Source organism: Neopsephotus bourkii, unplaced genomic scaffold (assembly GCF_033783945.1).
Source record: "Neopsephotus bourkii isolate Nb327-2 ecotype Australia unplaced genomic scaffold, CSIRO-AGI_Nbou_v1 NB_1632, whole genome shotgun sequence".
NCBI classification, from domain to species: domain Eukaryota; kingdom Metazoa; phylum Chordata; class Aves; order Psittaciformes; family Psittacidae; genus Neopsephotus; species Neopsephotus bourkii.
This window is the reverse complement of record NW_026902107.1, coordinates 1,132,839-1,157,851: the sequence shown is the minus strand read 5'-3', so window position 1 is coordinate 1,157,851 and position 25,013 is coordinate 1,132,839. Positions and strand designations below refer to the sequence as shown.

General features: G+C 54.4%; 1 protein-coding gene across 5 annotated transcripts in view; it reads left to right on the top strand.

Annotated features, from left to right (window-relative positions):
• The window catches only part of SCMH1 (Scm polycomb group protein homolog 1), a 58,593-nt gene extending 36,735 nt beyond the window's left edge, over positions 1-21,858 (top strand). The window contains exons 9-16 of one of the 5 annotated variants that reach the window (XM_061373696.1): positions 3,912-4,144; positions 4,716-4,842; positions 5,840-6,040; positions 6,673-6,858; positions 12,762-12,893; positions 19,395-19,598; positions 20,543-20,685; positions 21,609-21,858. In XM_061373696.1, coding sequence (XP_061229680.1) covers positions 3,912-4,144; positions 4,716-4,842; positions 5,840-6,040; positions 6,673-6,858; positions 12,762-12,893; positions 19,395-19,598; positions 20,543-20,685; positions 21,609-21,734 — 1,352 coding nt within the window. In that variant the 3' untranslated portion in view covers positions 21,735-21,858. The remainder of the gene's footprint in view (positions 1-3,911; positions 4,145-4,715; positions 4,843-5,839; positions 6,041-6,672; positions 6,859-12,761; positions 12,894-19,394; positions 19,599-20,542; positions 20,686-21,608) is intronic. The other 4 variants (XM_061373697.1, XM_061373698.1, XM_061373699.1 and 1 more) reach the window with 4 other exon arrangements.
• Positions 21,859-25,013: the final 3,155 nt, after the last annotated feature.

Sequence of the window (25,013 nt, the reverse complement as noted above, 5' to 3'; positions counted from 1 at the left end):
GGGACAGTGCTGAGCCCAAGGGATCCTGGTGAGTGAAGCTATTGTGTGGCACATCCATGGCACTTTGTGCCAGTCTCAAAGTGCTTCCCCCTGCACTGAGGAGTAGCTGCACATGGGTGTTTATACCCTGAAAAGCATCAGTAACTGCTAAGCAATGATAAGAGTCTCTGAAGTGATGCTGGAAACCAGTTAAGACCTTAAAAGGTGGTTTATGATTGTGGAGCAGAAGAGCCAAGGCAGTGTGAAGGAGCTCTTAAAAGCTCAACCTGATCCAAGTGTTTTCCTAATGGGCTCAGGGAAGGGTGGCTCTGGGTTGAGGCAGAGCTTATCCCTGACTGGAGCTATCCCTGGAAAGGCTGGGACTCAGAATCCAGGGATCATTTGCAGGTCTGGGAGCTTCTTGCTTGATTTTCAACCAGAGCAATGAGGATTTCTGTTCTGGCCACTGCTGGTTTTGAGCTGATGTTCTTTGTGCAGTGAATGTTACAGCCCACGTTCTCCCTCCTGAAGGAGCACCAGGCAGCTCAGAACCCATCATTTGGCATCTGAAGGTAGGAGTGGTTTTCTCCACACTCTTTGCTTTCCTTTCCCAGGATGCTGGGAGGGCTGGAGAACCTCTGCTCTGGATACAGGCTGTGGTTTGGGGCACTCAGGAATGCTGCCTCATGAGACTTGTGCAGAAGCAGCAGCACTTGCTGGTGTCTCGGTGCCTCTTGGAGACTTTTTTCCTTATTTAGTTTAGTTTTGTAAAGAAAAGAACCTTAAAAATGCCACAGTTTGTGCCTGAGGGATGTGCAGTGGCAGCTGCAGTGCTCAGAGCTCAGCCAAGCACTGCTGGAAGGAAAGTGCTGCTCCAGAGCCTGCAGATTTCAAAGCCTTTAACAAATGGGACACTCATGATGGGTGTTCAGAGCCTTTCTCAGGTGCAACAAACACCTAAGGCATTGCCTTAGCTTTAAATAGCTGCTGTTCTTCCTGTGCCTGGGGATGTCCTGCCCCAAAGCACGCATTAAAATCCAACCTGCATGTCAGGATGAGCAGGACACAGTTTCAGGGACAGTTTCATGTGCGTGCTGTCATGTACCTACTGGGCAGTGAGGTCTGAGAGGGGAGCAGGAGATGAAGCACCTCATGGCTTCCAGTGAAGGCAGCAGCAAGTTTCAGTAGCCAAAAGCAGACAAATCCTGTGTAAAAAGAAAGTGCATTTTGGGGAGTTGATGTCATGAGAACATCTAGACCATGCTGAACCATGCAGCGCTTGCTCCTCTCGCTGCATTACTGTATTAGATAGATCCGATCCTTCGGCCTTAGCTCAAGCAGATGTTGGAGGCTGGAGAGCAGGAATCCCTGCAGGAATTACTAAATTATCAGAATAATTGCATTCTGGATTTAAAATTCCAGGATTTGGAGGATTGTTCTTTATTCCTGGCCTTGCAAGGAGCCCATGTCTCCACACTTGTCCTTTTCTCCTGCGTTATGTCTGTCACGCCTGCTGAGAGCTCAGGACATGCCACATCTTGAGTCTTCCCAGTGCCTGTATTTGTGTCCCAGCCATGCACATGATGGCCAGTGATGATGGGCTCTGCTCTGGGGAGAATCCAGAGGTTTGAAGCTTTCACATCTTGCTCTTGGACAGGCGCTGAGCTCTGGTTCCTGTCCAGCTCCAGCATCAGGATGTCACGGTTTGAGCTGCTGCATCCAGGGAAGGATTCAGCCAGATCTCAACAAGCTTCCCAAGCTCTGGCAGATTTGCTTATCTCAAATGTGTCTCTAATGCACCTCTTTGAGTCATGCTTCTGACCATGCAATGCTGAAGATGGGACAGAGGACACCTGGAGCACCCAAGAGCCACTGGATGTGTAGCCTACAGAGTGTTCTTCATAGTGCTTTAAGTGGATAGGAATGGTGTGTTCAGGCTTCTCAGAAACCACCCCTTTTGTTTCAGGACACTGTAGTGGTCATCACTGGTACCTAGAGATAAAGGAGGTGAGCTATGGCTGCACCTGAGAGTACAGTACCCTTGGCATGTAAAATGGGGATCTGGGGGGTTGTGGTCCAGCAGCTGCTGGTGAATGGGGAATAGTTGGTGTAGCGGAGAGAAAGGTAGGAAATGTTCTCCATCTTCAACTCTTCCATATTTTCCTACATGTTTTGGCTTTGTATTCTTATCCCAAGCATATACTTTTGTCTTCTTCAGACTGTGATAAGCCTGAGATAAGCTGATGAGTTTCTAGTACTGGCTGACACTCAAAGTGTGGATGGCAACTTCACAGTCTTCTGTATGTAACAATGAGTCCCAGTGCCGTGTATCAACGGGTGAGGGATGTGTTGGTGTTAGGAAACGGACCCTGAAGTCTTCTCTGTCAGGTCCCTTTGTTTGTGCAGGAAGCTCAGAACTCTGGTTTAAGCTAACCCCTCAGTGACTGAGAGCCCAGTCCGTGGTGCCCAGCTTTCCCTTTGCTCTAAGTTCAGCAGTGTTTGATCCTGCACCTTTAGGGTGATGTTTCTCACTGCAGCCAAAGTGGTCTGGCACCAAATCTTCCTTGGCCAAGATTTTCTCCTTCACTAGAAAGACCCTTGCTTTAAAAGTGGGGGTTCATGACATTCAGAGCCCCCATGCTGAATACACAACGAGGTTTCCAGCCTGGAGACACAAGGCATCCTGATGCTCACTGTGCATGTTTCAAAACGGAACTGTTGGAGCAAGTCCAGAGGAGGCCACGAGGATGCTCAGGGGCTGGAGCAGCTCCTGTATGGAGAGAAAGTTGGGGCTGTTCAGCCTGGAGAAGAGAAGCTGCGTGGAGACCTCAGAGCAGCTTCCAGTGTCTGGTGGGGGCCTATAGGGATGCTGGGGAGGGACTCTTCATTAGGGACTGTAGTGATAGGAGAAGGGGTGATGGGTTCCAGCTGAAACAGGGGAAGTTTAGATTGGATATAAGAAAGAAGTTCTTTACTGTAAGGGCAGTGAGGCACTGGAATGGGTTGCCCAGGGAAGCTGTGGATGCTCCATCCCCGGCAGTGTTCTAGGCCAGGTTGGACAGAGCCTTGGGTGACCTGGTTTAGTGTGAGGTGTCCCTGCCCATGGCAGGGGGTTGGAACTGGATGATCTTAAGGTCCTTTCCTACCCAAACTATTCTATGATTCTATAAAACCTGAGAGGGTTTGGGTTTGTTTCCTTTTAGCAGGAGTTTAAAGGGAATACTGGTCCGCCGAGCTGGGCCAGCTCACCTCCAGCCTTTAGCAGGACTTGGGAGAGGTGAATGACCAAATTAGGGGATTTTTGGACCAGAAACCTCGTTTTGTCATGGCAAGCATGAGAACATAAGAAGGAGCAGAGCCTATGCTGGCACCTCCTTACCTCTGGCTGTGTGGGAGAGGAGCAGGACAGCAGATCCAGATGAGATGAGCTGATACTGAGGGACAGGATTCCAGTCCTCGAGAGCATCAGGGATGGAGCTGGTACCATCACTGCATTCACTGGTCCTTCAGGGACAGAGCAAATGTGATTTCTGCCTTGGGAGAGGGGATTTCCAGCACAGCACTGGCTCTGGACTATCAGGCAGGTCTTGACTGATCCTTCCCCTAGGAATGCTTTCCATGCATTCTACATGGTCATTGGCAGGTCACCACTTGCAGCAGGAAGAGGTGTAGGTGCCAGGTATTTTCAGGAAGGAAGGTATGGCTGAAAGCATGATCCTTCAGGAGCTCAGCCCAGCCACATCCCACAGCTCGAGCACTGAAGCAGGATCAGTGCCTTTGGTTTTTATCCTGGCATGGAAAGCTGGAGCCTCCGTCTAGGGGGCTGCGAACGCTCCAGGTTTTCCCATGTGACGCTGTATAAAGATGGAGGCTGCTCTTGTTTTCATTCTCGCCTGATTTAATTCTATTTGCTTTTTCTCTTTTTATTTCAGTTGTGATTCCAAAGAGCCCTTTACCTGCCTCCGAAGTAAACTCGGAGAAACCTAGCATGCACAGTAGCACAAAGACTGGTTTGGGGCATCAACAAGGGCAAAGGCGTCGCAAAACAGGGAAGAAGCGTGGTCGAACGACCAAAGCGCTAATCCATCACCCCATGCCTACACCCTCCAAGTCAGTGGAGCCTTTGAAATTCCCCAGAAAGAGAGGCCCCAAGCCTGGCAGTAAGGTAAAAGCTGATGCTGATGCAGGCGGGTGAAAAGCAGGTGCTGCAAGTTCTGCCATGGGATGGTGCATGCGTGTGTTTGTGCACGTTTGTCTCAGCCTCTGGCTGTATGACTGCAGCAAGTAGGAGACCAGAGGGGTATGTGGGCTGGGAGTATCCCTCAGAGTCCAGCCCCAGAGCTGTAGAGAATGTCTGTGTCCTAAAGATCATTTCCATCAAGAAACTCTGTCTTTGGAGCTGCATTAGCTGTGAAGGTAGCATGGCAGATGCTGTGATCATGACAGGATGGCCAAATGGTGGAATAAGCTCTTGGGTCCATCGTGTGTAGTTAGTCTGTAGCTGGTCTGAGTCAAGCAAAGGTGGCAGATCTCAGGCTTGTTATTTTGTGAGGATTGTGGTGTTTAAAATGCACACCTACTGATTACTAGGCTCTTCAGACTCCCCGTCATCACCATCAGAAGTGTGTCATGTTCCACAGTGCCGTGTCTGTTGGATGCAGAGGAGAGAGTGTAGTGATCATGGGTAGTAAAGGAGAGCAGGGGTAAAAGGAGAAATATCTCCTCTTTTTCTGCAGAGGAAACCTAGGACATTGCTGAACCCAGCACCCACCTCTCCAACCACCAGTACCCCAGAACCAGACACAAGCACTGTGCCCCAGGACGCTGCTACAGTCCCCAGCTCTGCCATGCAGGCTCCCACAGGTAAGGGTCTTGAACCACATTCTCCACGTTAGGAGCTGCATTGGTCAGAAAGCGACACACTGAGGTACTCCTGTTCCTTCCTAACCTTGTAACCAGCGGCCACTGCAATTCCTGAAAGGCTGGCCTGAGATGGAAGGGAGGAAAAGAGAGCCCAGGGGTTCAGATCAGCTGTTCATTTCTCTCTGTTTTTGAAATAACGAAGCTGTAGGAGATTGCAAGTCCATCTCTCCAGTGCAGGGACCCCTTTCCCTGCATGTTCATGGTGATTCTGCAGCTCTCAAAGGGCTCTTTTCATGGCCCAGAGGCAGTTTGGTGTGCAGCATCTCTTGTGGGCCCAGGGTGTGAGCTCTCCCAGACCATGCCAGGCATGGCTGCTGACCCTACAGCAGGATGCAGAACAAGTGCTGAGCAGCAGTGGCCATGATCTGTTCAGCTTCAGGATGTCCAGGCAAATAGGGACAGGAGGGAGCAGGGCAGGAGCAGGAATGGCAGTGCAGAGTGTGTGCTCTGCTACAGCTGTGAGTTGCACTGGAGATGAATCTGGGCAGGAAGGCTTAGTGCAAAGCTGCTTTTTGTATGGTTGGTCAGGCACTGGATAGGCTGAGCCCTCTGTTTCCACAGTGAGTGGCCAGTTTTCAGAGGACCCTAAAGAACCCTAAAGAGCAGGGGCTGCACTCCTTCGTCTCCTTTGTCATCACAGCCACCTTCCCTGGCTGGCACAGGAACCCCTTTGCAGCCTGTCTTTGGGAGCCTGGCTGCAGGGGAGAGTGTAAGAGGGACAGGGACAGTGTGGAAGATGAGTGAGAGGCAGGAAGACTTCGGATTGCCCTCTGTAAGTGGCTCCACTGTTAGGATGCAGACAGGCAGTTGTGGTGGATTCCCCTTTGCGAGCGATTTGACAGCCTTAAGATCTCAGCATCTCTCATGTTGGATTTTAGGCATCTGTTTCTTGCTTTCTTGAGTGGGTTAATGGCAAACACGTTTCTCATCTTGGCAGTTTGCATTTACTTGAACAAGAATGGCAGCACTGGGCCCCACCTAGACAAGAAGAAAGTTCAGCAGCTGCCGGACCATTTTGGACCTGCTCGAGCTTCTGTTGTCCTGCAGCAAGCAGTACAGGCCTGCATTGATTGTGCTTATCATCAGAAAACAGTCTTCTCCTTCTTAAAGCAAGGCCACGGGGGAGAGGTCATCTCAGGTGAGAACTGGCCTGCAGCACTTTGCCTTCGGAGATGTCATTGCAAGAGTTCAGTCGTTGGAAGATGCCTCTCCTGAAGCCTGGTGCAGGGCAGACAGAAGAGTTCTGTCTTCTCTTTCTTGCCAAACATCTGTGCCAGTGAAGCAGCAGCAGCTGGTGGCTGACCCAGAGCAGTTTAGTGTGGCCTCTGGGCACAAGTGCTGGAGAAGGCAGTGTGTGGCCCTGCCGTCGGCCTGGGCAGCGTTAACACTTCACCCTCCATCCCCAACCCCTGCCCGAGCCCTGGGAGGAGGCAGAACGGGTGGGAGTGTCAGCACTGACGTGGAGACAGGCAATGCCCAGGGTGTCATCCTGTTTGAAGCCCTGGACACAGGGAGTGCAGGCCCCTCTTTGAATGCCTTCCTATGCCCTGGAACGCAACATCCCAGCCCTGCAGCCCCATCCCTGCTGCTGGGTGCAGCAGACTGGTTTTAGCCTGTCCCAGCGCTCAGCCAGGGGAAGGCAGTGGCTTTTGTTTGCTCTAGTCTAGACCAGCGATGCTGAGATACAGAAGCTGGCTGTGCAGCCCTGGGCGTAGCCTCCTGCCTTTGCTGGGGGTTTACGTGTTGGGCTCTGTTTGTTTCTGTCTCCAGCTGTGTTTGATCGGGAACAGCACACTCTGAACCTGCCAGCAGTAAACAGTATCACCTACGTCCTCCGCTTCCTGGAGAAGCTCTGCCACAATCTTCGCAGTGACAACCTCTTTGGGAACCAGCCTTTCACTCAGAACAGCCACATGCAGCGCTCACACGAGTACGACCACGACAGGTATCTACCAGGTAGGAGCTGGGGGGGGTTGGCGTCGTAGGGACCCTCAGGTGCCCCGTGTCCTAACGCAGAGTTGATGTCAGGAGGCAGGCTGAGTGTCAGAGCCCTCCCTGCAGGGTTCATTGCATCACACCTGGTGTCATGCACACACCCCCAGGGCTCTCTTTGAGGGCAGGGTTCAAGGTGCCATGTTTGCTGCCCCTCGGCCTGATTTCCATCTCTGCCTGTAGGTTTCCGCTCATCCGTGCTGTCTCCTTGTCTTCCCTCCTCTCCTTGTTCCCCCAGCCCTTCCTGCTTCCTGTAATCTGATTAGAGTGACTTCACCCAGTTAGGAGTTAAGCTGAAGGACTGTGTGTGAAGTCAAAGAGCATGCAAACTGTAATTAGGAATGGAATTAAAAGCCAGCAGAGCACTTTCCACGCTGGCTGTGAACCCCTCCCAGCAGACAGCACATCCAGCCCTTGGTGGGCGCATGGCCCGTTCCGGGATGAGGCATGCTCAGCAATCAGAGGCATAGGTGGCTTTGTTTTCCATAGCATGGAAAGGAACCACCTTTCACCATGGTGAAGCAACACACCCTGGCAGGATATTTCATGCCACAACACAAATCATAAGGCCGCAGAAGTGCTCTTAAGCAAATGCAGTGGAAAATAAGACCAGTGGTTTTCCCCACAGTGCAGTGTAGTGGCAGCAGCCCCTGGGGTGGAAGCTGCCTCCCCAGACTGGCCATGGGGCTCTGGAGGAGCTGCTCCTATAGGAATGCTGGTCCTGGAGAGGATAGAAGCTATCTCTTTAGTAGCTAACAAGTATCTTGTTCTGATCTCCTCTCATTGCTTCCTCCCCTGTCTTTCTGCCCCCAAGTCAGCAAATAGATGTTGTGCTGTTTGAGGGCTTTCCAAAGTTAATCCTTTGGATAATTAAGACTCTGGTGAGAAAAGCATAAAAGGATACACACTGATAGAGAACTGTTTAAGTAGAAGCTGCTAAGGGTGAAGCTTAGGGGCCACAGCAGCTCACAAAGCACCCAAGTTCAGGGTGGGGGATTAGCAAGAGTCTAAAGAGGACCTTGGAGTCACTGTCCTCTGCTTCCTCCATGGCTCATGAGCTGCCTGCAGGCTGGAGCAGCAGTGCCAGGGGCAGGGAGCTGTGCTGTGCTATAGGAAGAGGAGCTATAGAAGTGGGTTGGCTACTGTGGCAAGTACAGGAGCTGTCTGATTCCTGGGACTAGAGGTTACCAGGGAGCCCTCAGAAGAAATCCGTGTGTTCCAGTGGGGAATTATCCTGTGGTCATGAGATAGAGCAAAACCAGAATGGGAGGAATAGGACTGGGTCTGGGCATGGTAGCAGGCTTGGATGGGCAAGGTCCTGTAGCTCACACACGTGGCTTCGAGCCCCCATGAGGTGTCAGTGATGTCTGTGCTGGGCTGCCTGGCAGGGTGGAAAGGTTAAAAGAGCAAAGTCAGAGTCCAGGGCAGCTCAGTTAGAGCACCAGATACAACATGATGCTGAGACCATCCCTTCCTGAGCTTGTCCTTAGAGTGTCTGCAGGGATTAAAGGAAGATTAACCAGTCCAGAGAAGCAGTAACACCTAGTGCTGCAGCTCATGCTGATGTCTCAGGGATTGCTGGGCATCTGAGCATCTAGCACCTCTCTCAAGCACCTGAAGAAGGTGATAAAGGTTGTTATCTACAATCCCTGTGGCTTCTGATGGGGGGTTAGGGCTGGTGATGGAAGAACGAGGATGTGGTTGTACATCAGCTTAAATCGTGCCAAGTGTTGATTGGTCTCGCCCTCAGCTCTGTGTGTCCTGCCTTGTTCCCTCTGCAGTGGAGATGCTCGTGTGCCTGAGTGGGGCTGGTTCTTCCAGCAGTCACTGGTTAGGACTGGGAGCTCAGTTCCCAGAACAAACTGGCTTTACAGGAGCACCACTGTGGGTCTGTGGAGAGTTCATGCATGTGCTTGGGGCAGAAGGAAGGTCTGCAGCAGCCCTTAGGTGAGCTGCATCTTGGGATTCTGTCCTGCATAACCATGGAAGTAAGGGGAATAGGTCAAGTTGTACATCAGGAAACAGTAGGTTTTCAAGGAAGTGGGAAGTTGATTGCTGTGAATGGGAAGAGGGGTGGGCTGTGAGATGATGTGAGCAGGTATATGATCTGGAGCCATCAGAAAACCTGGAGGACTGGAGAGACCTGGACCTCTGAGCCCAGGGTCCCGTTACTACAGGCACCACAAAGTGCAGTGTTGCTTTAATGAGCTCTGGAGTGGGGGATTTTGCTTTTCCACTGGGGTTTTGCTGAATTTTTAGGAGCTGTGTTGTAGTTTCCAGCCCAGGTTTACTCCCAGCAATGTGGTATCTGTGTGTCTTCAGCTTGAATTGGTTCTTCTTCTTGTTGTAGTAGTTACAGAGCAGTTGTATCATCCTGGGGAGCTCAGCTGGGCTGCCCTGGGAAGAAAGGCTCTGCTCTCCTCATCTAGTGTTGGTTTGAGTTCAGTGCAGTGCCCAGAGCACAGCACGCTGGGGAGGAGCTGCTGTGGACCTGGTGCCACAGCCCTGGCACCTCCATGTTCACAAGCAATGTCCCTGGAAACCCCTTTTCGTCGCTGTGTCCTTGTAGCAGGTGATGATCAACCCCTCCTGGTCCATAATGGTATGGATCCCTTATTGCCAACTGCAGGTTCCCAGCTCATGGGACAGTGCTTCAAGTGCACATCTGTGTTTTGCTCTGGATTCACCTCCAGATGATACAGATTTTTTCTGCATCATTTCAAATGCTGTTTCATCTGTCCTGCTGTGGGGAGGCAGCAGCAGCTTCCATCAGTGAATCCCTGAGATGTGTGCCAAAGTGACTGATGGAAATGTTAAAAGACACTGAGCTCCAGACTGATCGTCAGGAAGATTCACTGGCAAGTGCTCTGCAGCCTCGTGTTCTCGCTCAGTGCTCTGCTGGCTGCTCCTCCCCTCACGTCAACTGTTTGTGCATGAGCAAGGCTTCTGGTAATGCTCATGCTCTCCATCTCATCCGTATCAGATGCTTTGGTGAGTTCCAGGTGAATGAGATTGATCATTCTTTCTTGGTGTGATAGATCCCTTGTGTTCCCTTGATAAGGAAGCTGTTGGGTCAGTCCCCTCTGATGCGTGCGCCACATGTAATTGCAGTATTTTCCTTACCCCATCCTTCAGCACCTCTCACAAGCCTGGCTGCAGCACTGCTGAGGTCAGATGGGAACAGTTTGTCATCAAAATGGTTTCTTCACCTTCTTCTCCAAGTGCTTACACCACGGTTCCCATCACTCCAGCAGCAGCTCCCTCAGTTCTGTTACAATCTGCTGCAGCAGGCTCAGGATTTCATGTGCATCTTCTTTCTTAGGTTACATTTTGGCTTCTGCTGCACCCTCACGTCCCCACTTTGAAAGCATTCAGTTACTTGACTTCCACATCTTAGGCAAGGGTGTATATTTTTGTTCCTGTCTTGTTTCTTGTATCACTGCCCCTGTGTTCAGCGTGGCTGTGACTGGAAGTGAAGCGGGGGATTTGCTTTACTGGTTGTCACCGAGGCATCGACACTTGAGCTGGTTGTGTAGACACACTCATAGTCAGGGAGCAGGTACCAGAGCAGCCAGTGCAAGTCACAGCATCCTAAGGGAGCCTGGACTTTGCCTTGATGCGATGAGGTGAGCAGACACTCACTGTCTGTGAAGGTGGCCATCCTGATGCCTGGCAGTGGCCAGCAGCACAAACCCAGGCATGGGCAGAGGTTCTCCTCTTCCTCCCCACCAGCCTCCCAAGGCAGGTGAGGTGAAATGCACCTCAAAGCTGGCCCATCTTTTCCAAGCAAGGACCCTTTTTTCTCAGTCTTTACCTTTGTGCACAGTTTCCTCTCACTCATTCCCGCACTCTTGTTACTTCTGTAGCTGAAAACGTGGGCCTGCCTCTTCCTCTGCCCTGGGTCAAAAGACAGGATGGGTTAAAATGTTCCCTTTGTCCCTGTGCTCGCCATGCTGTGGGGTGTGCAGCTCCTCTGAGCAGCTCCTTTTCATCTCCAGGAAATGATGTGCTTGGTCTCAGCATCCTTCCCAAAGTGAACATTTATCTACTTGGGTTTGGGGTCCTTTTCTCCCAGGTTATTTCCTCACTGATGATACACATTCATGGTGTTTATGGCATCTTTTGAACTGAAGGTAGTTGCATTTTTGCCCATCAACACTGCTGAGGCAGCTCTGTGTATGTCTCCATTTCTTTATTTTCTTCTTTAAAATCAAGAGGCCCTCGCTACAGACCTGCTTTGGGTTATCCTGCCATTAGTTTACACTGAGCTCCAGCCTTGTGTCTTTATATGACTTCTAAAAAGAACCCAAACCAAGACCTGATCAAGCCTTTAGAAAGCACCACCATCTGTTGTGGTTCGGTGACTGTCTGCTGAAGGAGCCTGAGCAGGTTTGCAGTTAGAGGTATCCAGAGAGCATTTGTTTCTCATCTCAGCCTGGCCACCAAGTGTTTCTACAAGGACTGGTCCTGAGGATGGTGTTTGTCTTTCTAATAGTTTCATAGACTGGTTTGGGTCAAAGGGACCTTAAAGCTCCTCCAGCTCCAACCCCTGCCATGGGCAGGGACCCCTTCCACTGGAGCAGCTTGCTCCAAGCCCCTGTGTCCAACCTGGCCTTGAGCACTGCCAGGGATGGGGCAGCCACAGCTTCTCTGGGCACCCTGTGCCAGCGCCTCAGCACCCTCACAGGGAAGAGCTTCTGCCTAAGAGCTCAGCTCAGTCTCCCCTCTGGCAGGTTCAAGCCATTCCCCTTGGCCTGTCCCTACAGGCCCTTGTCCCAAGCCCCTCTCCAGGTTTCTTGCAGGTCCCCTTTAGGTAATGTTACACAATACAGTTTAGGCATAATAATACAGTGATTTATTGATGAGACTGATGATATTGATGATATTGGAGTCCTAAAGCCTCAGTATAAGCAGCTTATTCTTTCATTTCCCCAAAGGATTCAGGTAGTTTTCCCTACCTCTGTACTTCTCTTTAGTCAACTGAACTGTGACCGTGCTGCTTCCCACCCCCTGTACCTTCGTTCTGTGTTTGGCGTGATGCATCCCATTGGTGTCAGCCCCAGTCGCTCCCCACCGTGTTTCTGTCACCCCTCCAGCACCGTTCCTGCCCTGCCCCACCATCTGGGACTGCTCCAGCTCCTCGTATTCATCCACCTGGAACACTGCAGGCTCCCACATGTGGCCCATGTTTGGGGCAGCTGGAAGGGGAGAGCCAGCAGCACTGGGGGCCCGTGCGGGCAGGCAGTGACTGGAGGTAACCTCTTTTCATTGCTTCCCAGCTGACCATGCCTTGTGCAGGCAGGTCATGCACTGCCACCTCCTGCACCCCTTCCCTTGCTGCTGTTCCCATCATGTTGGTGCTCCCATTCTCTGTGTTCATCCACCCATTGACACTTTGTGCAGAGAGGCATCTCCCAGCCCAGCCGGGGGTGCTGTGCCGTGCTGCATGCAGAGAGCCCCGGCATTGGGAAGCACTTGGAGAGGAGCAGCAGAGGCAGCTCTCGAGGGGTTCCTTTGGGGAAAGATGGAAAATTGAGTCCAGTTTAATCCAGCACTGAAGTGTTCCCAAACATCTGAAAGGGGAAGAGTGGGGAGGAGCAGGAATGGCACAGGGCGAGCCGAGGGGTAGAAAGAGGAGAAACAGAATGGAGTCCATCAGGGGTGAAATATGGCAGGATGTGGCTAAGATTCTTCGCTAGGTTTCTCCCCACCCTTTGATCAGACTTGCAAAGCAAAGATAAAGCATTAAGCACTGACAGATGTGCTGGAGCAGGCTGCAGCCACGCTGGTGATCCTGAGTGACTCTGGCAGGCCTGGGTTTCCCAGCAAGTCTCCACTCCTAAATAGGGCTTGTTCTCTTTTCCTAGACAGAAGCAGTTCCTTAGACGGCACTCTGCAGGGACCAGGCCGGGGTACAAAGCGCTATTCCCAAGATTCCCCTCCATACAGTGCTCCTCTCTCCCCCAAGTTACCAAAGAATGACCGTCACCCTTTGGAAGGTGAGCACAGCGTCTCTTCCCAAAGCTGGCTGTTTGTAGTGGCTTGTCATGGATGCAGCAGTGCAAAGTGAGCCCTGGGTTTAGGTCTGATCTGCTTGGTCGCTGGCCTGGGTCAGTGCTTGGTGTTTCAGGTAGGAATGAAGCCATGCTCTCCCAAGGCAGGTTGCCCAGGCAGTTGTGTGAGGCATGTGGAAAGCAGGGAGGATTCCATCTAACCCTCATCGTCATCACCTAATACCACATAATCTGGGATTTAACTTACCCTTATTATAGCTTCCATTGCCGTGCGTGGTATTAACAGCCATAAACCTGCCCAGCTGCTTCAGTCGATCTTCCCCCCAGTTTCTCCATGCTGGTTTACTGCAGTGTATTGTACAGATGCTGATGGGCAGCTGCAGGGCCAGGAGCCTGCTGCCCTTTCCCAGGATCCCATCTTGCTCCTCACAATCCTTCCTAAGTAGCAGGGAGGGTCTCAGGAGCGTGTTCTCCACCAGCTGAACCAGGTCACATCACATCCCACAGTGCTGCTGCTTCCTGCCGTGTCCATCAGGGAATGCTGGTGCAGATGTGCTGCAGAAGCAGTTGCAGGGATGTCCCCTGCGGTGTGTGGTCCATAGGTGTCCCTTGCATGTGGAGGTGGGAGATGCAGGGGGTTCAGGTAGCCTGAGTCTTCAATAATGCCACCTTCCCTTTTGGTTTGAACTGCAGACACTGTTATGGAGATTTAACCTTACTGAAGCCTTTTAATTGATGGTGGAATCTGCCAAGGTTTTACTCAATCCTTTGTAATGTGCCCCTTAAGACCTGCTGGAGACTCTTGGCTGGGCTTTGTGCTCTGTTGCTGTGCCTTCAGATCACCATGTCCCTGGTTCTTGCTGGGCTTGGTGCTGAACCCAGATTTGCATGTGCTCAGCCTGTTTAGTCTCCATCCATCACTGTGCCCTCTGCTCTGCAGCATTACTGACCCCTTCCCTAAGTGCAGCTGATCTGGACTTGCCCCTGCAATGGACAGTTTGCAGTGCCCTTGGTATTTACATGGAATAAGATGGTTATGTAGGTGGAGTGAAGGACAAGGGGATGTGTGGGACCAGCTCATCTATTCCAGCACAGTCAGAAAGTGTTCCCTGGGGCTCAGTCTGTTTCTCACCACTAGATACATGCCCTTGGTGGTCCTCTTGACATTCTCTTCCAGCACATCAACCACTGCACTTAGGTTAACTGTTAGTAAAGCCTTTCCACTCCTCTACCAGAAGGTGGGACATGCAGTGCTCAGCCCTCTCTTGAAGCACAGTGATGTGCTCTGATGATTAAGATGCCTTGGTTAGGTGGTATTGTACATTCTGCTGTCAGTGGAGAGGGAAGGCTTCTGTAATGGGTAATTCCAAGGAGGAACTTATGTTAGGTCGTCTGCAAGGTGGATTCTTAGACTGCTTCAAAGTCTGTTTGATTCTCTCTTGGCCTTTGGGTTGTGTCATCAGGATGCCCAGAGTACTGCATCCTCTCCTGTAACACTAGAGACCAGTGGGTAGAAAGCCTTCACGTGAGGGTGGTGATCCTCTTGGGTCGATGTTTAAGTACAAGCAGACACATCTGCATTTCAGAGGATGCATTGTAAGAATACGAGCCTGGAATACTCTGCTATTGAGTATTGGGCAAGGAGGTTCCTCTTCTCACAGTGAGAGCTCCCCAGCACAGCTCATTCTGCCTTCAGCAGTGTGACAGGACCTCAACAGCTTCCAGCCTGCCAGGCTGAAGGCAGTGAGCAGCAGTGGGAAGCTGCATTCAGCACGCCTTTGGCAAGCACTCAGGAGGCTGAGGAGGGATCTTCCTTCTTACATTGTTTTTCCTCTCCCATCCGGTGGCATTTATGGAGCTTTTTGCTGGAAAGCTGCAGTTCCAGCACAGTGGGGAGGTGTTTTCCAAAGGCTGCCATTCCTTGGGAGCAATGGGAGTTTAGGAGCTGTGCAAATCACATTGGTGCTTGTGGCCACGCTCCGTGCTTTCACAGTAAAACCACGCTCTTGAATCTCTAGCACTGTTTAATTGCACTTTAATGAGCTGCTCCCTGCCTCTCCCCACTCCTGGTGGGGTTTCCTCCAGTGCTCTAAATGCAAGCTTTTACTTAAAACTAGCAGTTTGTGTAAGCAAATCTGCCTCAGGATAACCCAGGTCCCCATCGCTCTGAAGCTGGGTATGGAGGGAGGCAGGAGGGTTCTGCATAGGGTGTATGCCTGAGTGCATCCTGTGCCCTGCGTGTTGGCTTTTGCTACAGGTGAGTCACAGGGCTAAGAATCGTTCCCCTCTCACCCTGTTTCCCTCTCCCCTGTCTGGAGGTGTCAGTTCTGAGCTCTTCTCTGGGTGTTTGTAGGTTAAGATGATGCAAAGTCGCTCTTGTTGATCCTACCAAGAAGCCTCCAGCACTGCTGCAGTACTGGCAGCCCAGCCAAACACAAGGCCAGCAATAGGTGACCTGAGGATGAAGGTGCAGCTTCAACTCTCCCCCTCAAAGCAGTGCTCCCCAGTGGGATGGCCTCATCCTCTTCTTCAGATGTGTGATCATCAGCACGTGTGAGAACACGATCACATACTTGATGAATGCATCACGGGGCATTCACAGCAGGAGAGGACAGGGTCTTAATGCTAAGTTAAATATTTCCTGAGGGTGAATTTTGGATCCTTAGCATTGCAGTGACAGGAACCTGTGCACGTGGGGTCCCAGCAGCCCAAGCTGCATCGTCAATAGCTGAGCGCAGAAATTCCTTCTGCGTGCACAGATCATAGATCCCAGCCTGGTTTGTGTTGAAGGGACCTTAAAGCTCCTCCAGCTCCAACCCCTGCCACGGGCAGGGACCCCTTCCACTGGAGCAGCTTGCTCCAAGCCCCTGTGTCCAACCTGGCCTTGAGCACTGCCAGGGATGGGGCAGCCACAGCTTCTCTGGGCACCCTGTGCCAGCGCCTCAGCACCCTCACAGGGAAGAGCTTCTGCCTAAGAGCTCAGCTCAGTCTCCCCTCGGGCAGGTTCAAGCCATTCCCCTTGGCCTGTCCCTACAGGCCCTTGTCCCAAGCCCCTCTCCAGGTTTCCTGCAGCCCCTTTAGGCACTGGAGCTGCTCTAAGGTCTCCCCTTCAGGAGCCTTCTCTTCTCCAGGCTGCCCCAGCCCAGCTCTCTCAGCCTGGCTCCAGAGCAGAGCTGCTCCAGCCCTCGCAGCATCTCCATGGCCTCCTCTGGCCTCGCTCCAGCAGCTCCAGGTCCCTCTTGTGCTGCTGCCCCAGAGCTGGATCAGGGCTGCAGGGGGGTGTCCCCAGAGCACAGCAGAGGGGCAGGATCCCCTCCCTGACCTGCTGCTCACACTCAGGGGGTCCATCCAGCACACGGGGGGGCTCTGGGCTGCAAGTGCCCAGTGAGCTTTGGGGTCCTCCCAGGCAGTTTCATGCCCACATTTGCCTGACCACATCTGGGTGAGCGTCGTGGATCTCCCTGGAAGCTGTAGCTGTTGTCACCCCACATTGGGTGCTGCGTTTCCTTGAGGATGGAGGTGTGCAGCACAGACCTGTTTGCATGCCTGCAGCACCGTGCTGTGATTGAGCATCCCCACCAGTGCAGAGGCTCCCAACCAGCCCCTCTCATGTCTCTGCTCTTCCCTGTGAGCCAGACATGCCCCTTTTGCACAGGTATTTCATGGATGTGGTTTGGGTTCAAAGCAAAACTGCCCTGTTGGAGAGGAGACCAAATACACCTGCCATGAAGAAGCTCCCATGGGTGGAAGTCACATCCACAGTGTGGACATGGGCCAGGGGATCTCCATCCTCCCCTGAGCCAGAGCAGCCAGCTCAGGGCTGGCTTTACATCCAGCCTTGTGCTGAAATGGGATGGTGGGGAAGGGGAGCAGGAGTGAAGGGAGGGTTCACAGTTATTCAGGAATAGCCATAAGCCAGGAAACCGCCTTCCATGCACAGAGAGCAGATGAAAACACATCTGTCCTGGTGGGAAGCTGGAGCCGTGCAGGCCAGCACAGAGCACAGGCCACTGGGAATAACAGCTTGACATCAGTGCTGGTTGTGTGCGAGGTGTTAAGGATGTGCTGCTGCTCTGAGAGCATCCCAGAGACCTGAAAGCAAAGAAAGGCAGAAATGCCTCGAGTGCAGAGGAGCAGAGCCCAGGAGAGGGAGAGCTGCAGTTCCATGGGTGAGAACCTCACATCTGCTTCCCTTAATTCCCAGTGCGCTGGGCAAGAGGGATCTCCAGTACCTAAAGGGGCTGCAGGAAACCTGGAGAGGGGCTTGGGACAAGGGCCTGTAGGGACAGGCCAAGGGGAATGGCTTGAACCTGCCCGAGGGGAGACTGAGCTGAGCTCTTAGGCAGAAGCTCTTCCCTGTGAGGGTGCTGAGGCGCTGGCACAGGGTGCCCAGAGAAGCTGTGGCTGCCCCATCCCTGGCAGTGCTCAAGGCCAGGTTGGACACAGGGGCTTGGAGCAAGCTGCTCCAGTGGAAGGGGGCCCTGCCCGTGGCAGGGGTTGGAGCTGGAGGAGCTTTAAGGTCCCTTCCAACCCAACCCATTCCATGATTTTGCACTGGTTCTGTGATCTCAGCAGCTTCAGGCCCCCTGGGCTGCAGCATCACCTCCTCACCCTCATCGCCATCCCAGGTCAGTGCAGCTGCACTGTGCTCCCTGCTTGCTCTCATTGCTGCTCCTGTGGTCCGGGAAGCCCCAGGGAAGAAGCCCAGGGCCTGGCTGGGGTTGCTCAGGTTTCTTCTTCCTCATCCCCTTCCATGGGGTCTGAGGGGCAGCAGCTCAGGGCCATGAGCTGCCTCTGGGGGTGCTGGGAGAGGAGCTCCAGCTCCCAGCGGGATGCACTGGCCCAGCCTTGCTGCAGGAGCCTCTTATCGATCCTCTTGTGCTGCATGGTATTTCATTGTTCATAATGAAGGCAGGTATTTCATTGTTCATAATGAAGCACTCAGGTGTCTGAGGGTGACTCCTGAGGCATCAGATCCACCTGCACTGAGGCTTGGTTGTGCCATAGTTAAATCTACAACCTCATGGTCCTAGGATGGAGCCAGCGCAGGGTAACAGCAAAGGGGGATCTTGCTGGCTCAGACAGCTCCATCCCAATGCTGCCACCGACAGATGAAAATGAGATGTGTTTCTGCATGGGATGGTGAGGATGCACTGGGACCCCCAGCCAGGGAGAGCCCTCTGCCCCCCTGCCCTGTCCGTGCTCTGTGTGTCCAGCAAAGGGAGCTGTCAGTGACTTAGGGAATGGACACGAGCCCAGCAGGAGGTCAGGGGGTGAGCTATGGTCACCAGCACCTTGTTTTGGGGGCCAGGGGCTTAGTGTGGTGTGAGAGCATTGCCTGGCCGTGACTGAGCTGCTCAGAGGAGCCTCCTGCTCTGCATGAGTCCCACTAAAGAGAGTCCCAACCGCCCGCTCCGTTACCTTGCACGCTAAGGCCGGTGATGTGCATTGCTTGACCCCTCGGGGAGCATCCTCCCCTGCTCGGGGCTGTTGTGTGAGCCCTGTGCTGTTGGCATCCAGAACAGGCAGCGCTCCCCTGCAGTGCCCTGCATGAGGGCCTCTGGCAGCAGTAAGGACCCAGGACTGCAACCCAGAGCTGGGAACATTACCAGAGTGATGCCCCCATTACCAGAGTGATGCCCCCATTACCAGAGTGATGCCCCCATTACCAGAGTGATTCCCCCATTACCAGAGTGATGCCCCCATTACCAGAGTGATGCCCCCATTACCAGAGTGATTCCCCCATTACCAGAGTGATGCCCCCATTACCAGAGTGATGCCCCCATTACCAGAGTGATGCCCCCATTACCAGAGTGATGCCCCCATTACCAGAGTGATTCCCCCATTACCAGAGTGATGCCCCCATTACCAGAGTGATGCCCCCACATTACCAGAGTGATGCCCCCATTACCAGAGTGATCCCCCATTACCAGAGTGATCCCCATTACCAGAGTGATGCCCCCATTACCAGAGGATCCCCATTACCGAGTGATGCCCCCATACCAGTGATGCCCCCATTACCACCCACCAACCCATTACCAGAGGATGCCCCCATTACCAGAGTGATGCCCCCATTACCAGAGTGATGCCCCCATTACCAGAGTGATGCCCTCATTACCAGAGTGATGCCCCCATTACCAGAGTGATGCCCCCATTACCGGAGTGATGCCCCCATTACCAGAGTGATGCCCCCATTACCAGAGTGATGCCCTTATTACCAGAGTGATGCCCTCATTACCAGAGTGATGCCCCCATTACCAGAGTGATGCCCCCATTACCAGAGTGATGCCAACAGAGCCGGTGCTGCGGCCTGGGTACCACCAACCCCACTGCCAACCGGTTGGCCTGGCACTCACCAGGCAGGGGCTGGGCAGAGCCTGGTTTAGTGCCTGTGCTTCCCAGAACACCACCAGCAGGCGGTGCCGGGCGAGCGGTAGCGTCGTGCGTGGCGAGCGGGTGCACTGACTGCAGCTTGGTGCGTTCCAGGTGAAACCTTTGTCCTGGGAGATGGCCTCCCAGGGCCCTTGGAGCCTCGCCTGGACCCCATGGACTCTGCCTTGAACTCTGTCAATGCATCCAGCCACAGCAGGAGCTCCAGAGACTATCGCCTGCCAGGATACAGGCACCTGCACCAACCCTCTAGCCTCAGCCAGGGCAGCTCCTCTGCCTTGCGTAGGCTTAGCTCTGGGGGTAAGAGAGTTAAGAAGCCAGCCCTGCGCTTGTAACTTAGGCAGTAAAGGGCTTTTCTAACTCCAGTTACACCTTTGTAACTCCAGCGAGTACCAGAGGCCCTGGCACTGACACAGGGTTGGCAGGGGCTCTAGACACAGGCAGGCGGGCGGGTGGCGATGCTGCAGGGTTCTGCATGGTGCAAGGTGGACGTGGAGGTCAGTGGAAGGGAGCTGGACTGGCAAGCAGGGGCAAAGCAGTGAATTGGTGGCTGAGTCGAGGAGGAATGGATTGGGAATGGGCAGGGAGAGCGGCCGGGTGAGGCTGGAGCTGCGGTGGGTGCATGGGGCTTGTTTGGGCAGGGGAGATGGGGGGAGAGCTGTGCACCATGTACAGAGGCAGGTGGTGGTGGAAGAAGTTGTTCTTTCTGTGCATAGCATCAGTAAAAGCCTCTAAAATGCTCAGGCTGCTGCTGCCTCCATCCCTCAGCTGCCCCCCCACAGCCGTGCTTGAAACAGGGAGCCAAAAGCATGGGATGTGCCCATGCAGGGAGCAAGGCTTGTGTTAGCTTTGAGCCAACAGAACTCGCCATGTGGGCTCAGCCCATCAATGCAGCCATGGAAACATGAACCAGCTTTGCCGTGTTAGGTGTGCTTGGAGGAGGTGTTTGGAGCGGGGGAGCAAGGGGAGAAGTGGTGCTCGGGGAGGGGGGGGATGTGGGAATGGAGAATCACTCCCTGTGGCAGCGGGAACCATCAGCAGCTGGGATGGAGCGGTGGGAATGGCAGGGGCAAACCCAGCTGGAGGGAGGCAAAGGGGTTTAGAGCAGGGAAAGGGGCTCGGTGTAAAAGGAAGGCGAACAAGGCTGTGGCCTGGGCAGCCCAAGCGGTACCCGGGGGATGCGGCAGGGCTGGAGCGATGCTGCAGGAGCCCCGGGTGACGGCCGCTGTCTGCCCCCTGACCAGGTTCAGAGAGGTACCTGGGAGCCAGGGACGTGTCCCGGCCGGGCGGGCGCGATCCCTCGTCCTGGACCGTGGAGGAGGTGATGCAGTTCATCCGGGAGGCGGACCCGCAGCTGGGACCCCACGCGGATCTCTTCCGGAAACATGTGAGTGCATCCATGTGCGTGCGTGTGCACACGCGTGTGACGTACGGGATGGGGTGGTCCAGGAGCCAGAGGAACGGCAGCGCTTTGTACTGGAGTGAGGGCCAAGGAGAGCATCCTCACAAGGCCTGCTCCGGATCAGGGGCTGGATCCCCTGACCCAGCAGCTGCCAAGGGGAGCACATCTCAGCCCAGCTGAAGCTCCAGGGTGCCCATGGAGGGCTCGGCTCTCGGCTGGGTTGGAGCCCCAGTGCTGCCAGCACAGCCCCTGTTCATCCTGGAGTCTTCATGTCCCCATCATGGCAAATTTCCCCAGGGAAGAAACGTGTTCCAAGTGGGATTCACTGAGTGCACTGCTGCCGAGCTCCCCTGTTCCCTGTAACAGGAGCCTCCCAAGGCTCTGGTGCGTAAAACAGCTGCAAACATGGAGTTTGTACAATTCCAGCTGCATTTTGGCACCTCTGCATCCCAATTTCTCCTAACCCAGGCTCAAACCAGTCCCAGTTCTGCTGCTCCTGTTCAAGGGAGCCTTTCAGTGACCTCAAGGGAGGTTGCAGGGCTGGGGCTCGTAACCTCTGGCTCCAGCTACCGCACAACCCAGCTGCCCCATCCCCATCCCCAGCTTAGTCAGGAATCCACCATCCAGGGAACAGAGCATCCCAGGGAACAGAGCATCCCAGAGCATCAGGCAGGAGACCTGGCAGCACTGCGGAGCATTGGGCCCCACTCACCTCAATTCCCTGCAGTGTCTGTTTCCCAGCCCCGTCCCCTCTGCTTGAGGGAGGATGCTGCTCAGCCTGAGCACTGCAGCGGGACTGGGAGGTGAAGCATCCTCACACCTTCAGACCAGAACCATAGAACCGCAGCCTGGGCAGGGTTGGTGCTTACAGGGTCACTCACAAGTGCTGTCGTTTCCCTTCCTTGCAGGAGATCGACGGGAAAGCCCTGCTCTTGCTGCGGAGTGACATGATGATGAAGTACATGGGGCTGAAGCTGGGCCCAGCCCTGAAGCTCACGTACCACATCGACAAGCTAAAGCAAGGCAAGTTCTGAGCGGACGCTTGGCAGGACGGACCCTGGAAGCTCCGCTCCTGGCCACCCGCACCCGCGCTCGCCTGCCCACAGGTACCGCATGCACTCACACCCAGCAGCGCCGACGGACACCTCGCTGACAGCCCGCCCCGTGCACAGCTGGAGCACAGCTGGCCCCAGGCCTTCGCACCGGACTCGAGGCATGGGCATCCCGTTGGAAGCGGAGGGCCCAGTCCTGCTTCCCTGGGAAGGAGCCGCGGCGCTGGGCAGAGCCCATGGGAACAGGGCTGTTGGCTCCCACCCCTCGGAGCAGCGCTGGGGCACTGGACTCTTTGTGCCACCCAACCTTGGCCCTGTGGCACCACGGCAAGCTCAGAGCAGCGACCACCTCCAGCCCTGTCTTTACATCCAGGAGCCTCTCGCTTCCCTCAGCTCCATCCTTCCTCCCACCGGGAACACCAGGCAAGGGTCGAGACCTTCGTATTTATTTGTGACTGGGGCGGCCACGCAGCGGCACTGGGGGCACTGGGTGAGCTAAGGATTGAGGCTGGGCCTGGTGCCCCACAGCAGGGACGGGGCTGGGGCAGCCAGTGCGATGCTGCTGCACTCACCTCCTCCTCCTCTTTCCTGTTTGTAAGTCAGGAGCTCTCTGTTCCCAGAGCTGGGGTGGTTTCTGTACCCGGAGCTGAACTCGCAGCTCCTGGTGGCTTTCCCATGTTCGTCTTCCCAGGGGCTCTCCCGCTCCAATGGTGTCAGCTCCGTCCCAGCTCAGCGCAATGCAAGAGGCTGTTTGTTGGGCCTGGCAGGTCAGAGGCCCCCCGGGCACCCTGTCCTTGCGGTGCTTTGCAGGATGCTCCTGGCAGCCCCGTGTATTTATTCCCATGGCACTTGAGCAGTGGCGCTGTCCCTGCATTGAGCATCCATGGCCCGGCCGGGGTCAAGCTGGGCCCTGGAGGGGGGGTACCCACACACGCACGCTTCCTGCAGTGACCAAAGGGCTTCCCACAAGCACTTCCCTCTGCTCCAGGCTCCAGCTCCCCCATCCAGAGCAGCGCCTCGCACTGTCCCCCCCCCATCTCCAGAACCTGCCCTGGGGCAGGTTTACCCCTAAGGGGAAAAGCTGCAACCACAAAAGGAGAACTCAAACAAAATCCCCCCCCTCCAAAGCTCTAAACCAGCTTCTTTGGTGCGCGGCGAGGGCTGCGCTGCGGCTCCGGGGCCCCTCGGGGCTTTCCTCTGCACTTATTTTACCTTGACTTGTTTCTAAATAAAGGGATAACCGAGAGCTGCTCCCACCGGGTGTGCGTGCGCTGCTGGGAGCGCTCCCATGGGCCCTGCCATGGGGGAACACGGGGCACTGCGGGACAGTGGGGCTCCGGCCCTGCTCCTGCTGCCTGTGGGACTGCTGGGGCAGAGCCGGCTGAGAACACAGCACAACCTGACGCAAGGGATGTGACCACCACCAAGGGGTCCTTAGTGAGGACAGCAAAGGAAGTGCATCACCAGCTTCTGAGCCAGCCCTTGGACACCCCTCAGGCTCCTGCCGCCTCTCCAAAGCACTGCCTGTTGCTTGGTCCCATCCCAAGCAGATGCTCTGGTTTTCCCCAGGAGCATCCCCATCGGCAGCACTGTGAGCATCTGCAGTGCACCCATGGAGGGGCTCCAGTGCTACATGAGCACAGGCACCTTGCCCTTGCCCCATGGAGCCTTTTGGCATCACCAGTCCCCAGTCTAGGAGCAGGGGGGTGGGCAGAGGCTTTCACACAGTCTTTGCTGCTGTTGGAGCTTGCAGGGGGGTGTTGGAGCAGAGCTGGTGCACACACACCACAGACCCTTGGAGCAAGCTGCTCCAGTGGAAGGGGTCCCTGCCCATAGCAGGGGCTGGAACTGGATGAGCTTTAAGGTCCCTTCCAACCCAAACCTGGCTGGGATTCTATTCTATGAAACCACCCAGCTCAGTTCAATTCCAAACTGTCCCAGCAGGAGCTGTGGGCTGCAGCTCCCTCCACTGCTGGGGGGGAAGCAGAGAAACCCCATAAATTCAGCCTGACTGAATGAATGCCTGACCCTCACTGCAGAAACACTGACACTGGAGCCATTGAGTGATACGCTCCAGTATAACAGTGCTATACTCCACTGTAACACTGGTACACTTCAGTCCCTCTCCTCCCCCCGAGCACCACCGGGAGCTCCTGGCTGGTTATTCAATTCATTTTATTACAAACAAGCACTGAAGGACTGAGGCGGGTGCAGTTTGGGCCAAAACAAGGACATTTCAGGAATATAAAACACCCAAGTGTCAGTGGAGAGCAGGAACGATGCCGGGCACCCGGAGCATCCCCCCTTGGCTCCTATGGAACTGTCACACACCAAGAATGCTCAGAGGGTCCCAGGCCAAAAGCAGCTTTCGAGTGTGTGCTGAAAGCAAGGACTAAAGCAGAGAGAGGCTGTGGAAGAGCTCGCTGGGGTGAGACAGGGCAGGGGTTGGCATCAAACACAGCTGAGAACGTACAGCACTTGAGACACCTGAGCTACCAAGGAGCCAAACCTGCTGCTTACACTGCAGGGGGGGACCCAAAGTGAGTGCGGTCCCCAGCCAGCCATGCAGAGGTGACCCCCCCCACCACCCCAACACTGACCCCAGCACCGCACACTGCAACCCTCGGGACCAGCACTCGGCATTCCATAGGGAGCAAGAAGGCAACGGAAGGAAGGCTCCACCTCCAAAAACTGCAACGAAAAGCACCATGAACGGCTCAGTCCGAGGCAAACGGGAGCTGTTAAAGGCAGCATCTGAAAGCAGTTCACTTGTTTCTGTACCTCCCCCTTGATGCAAGGAGTTCAAGTGTCCCAGCTCAGAAGCAGCACCAGCAGGGCCAATGGCAACACCATGTTCAGGCTTTCCTGACGTTGCTTTGGCTTTTTATTCCCCCCCTCACCCCACATGATGCAGGTCGGGTGCATCCCTGCAGTGACACATCACAGTTAGAGCTGATCCAGGTGGTCCAGGATGCTTTTCCTGATTAAAAGTTCCCTACTGGTAATGAATGCACCCAGACCACCAGTGCCAAATGGTTTGAAACGCTACTGAGAAGACAAAAACAACCACAAAGGAACAAAACATCCCCCCAAAAGAGAAAGCCTGCAGAAAGCTGAGCAGCCCCATGCCCTGCAGCACAGCACAGCTGCAGAACAGAGCCCCCAAAACCTGGTGTCACCCTGATGATTCCACCAGTGCTATAAAGGTGCTGAGGGAGCAGAAAGGCTTGGAGAGAGCAACAAACGTGCCAGCACCTGAGC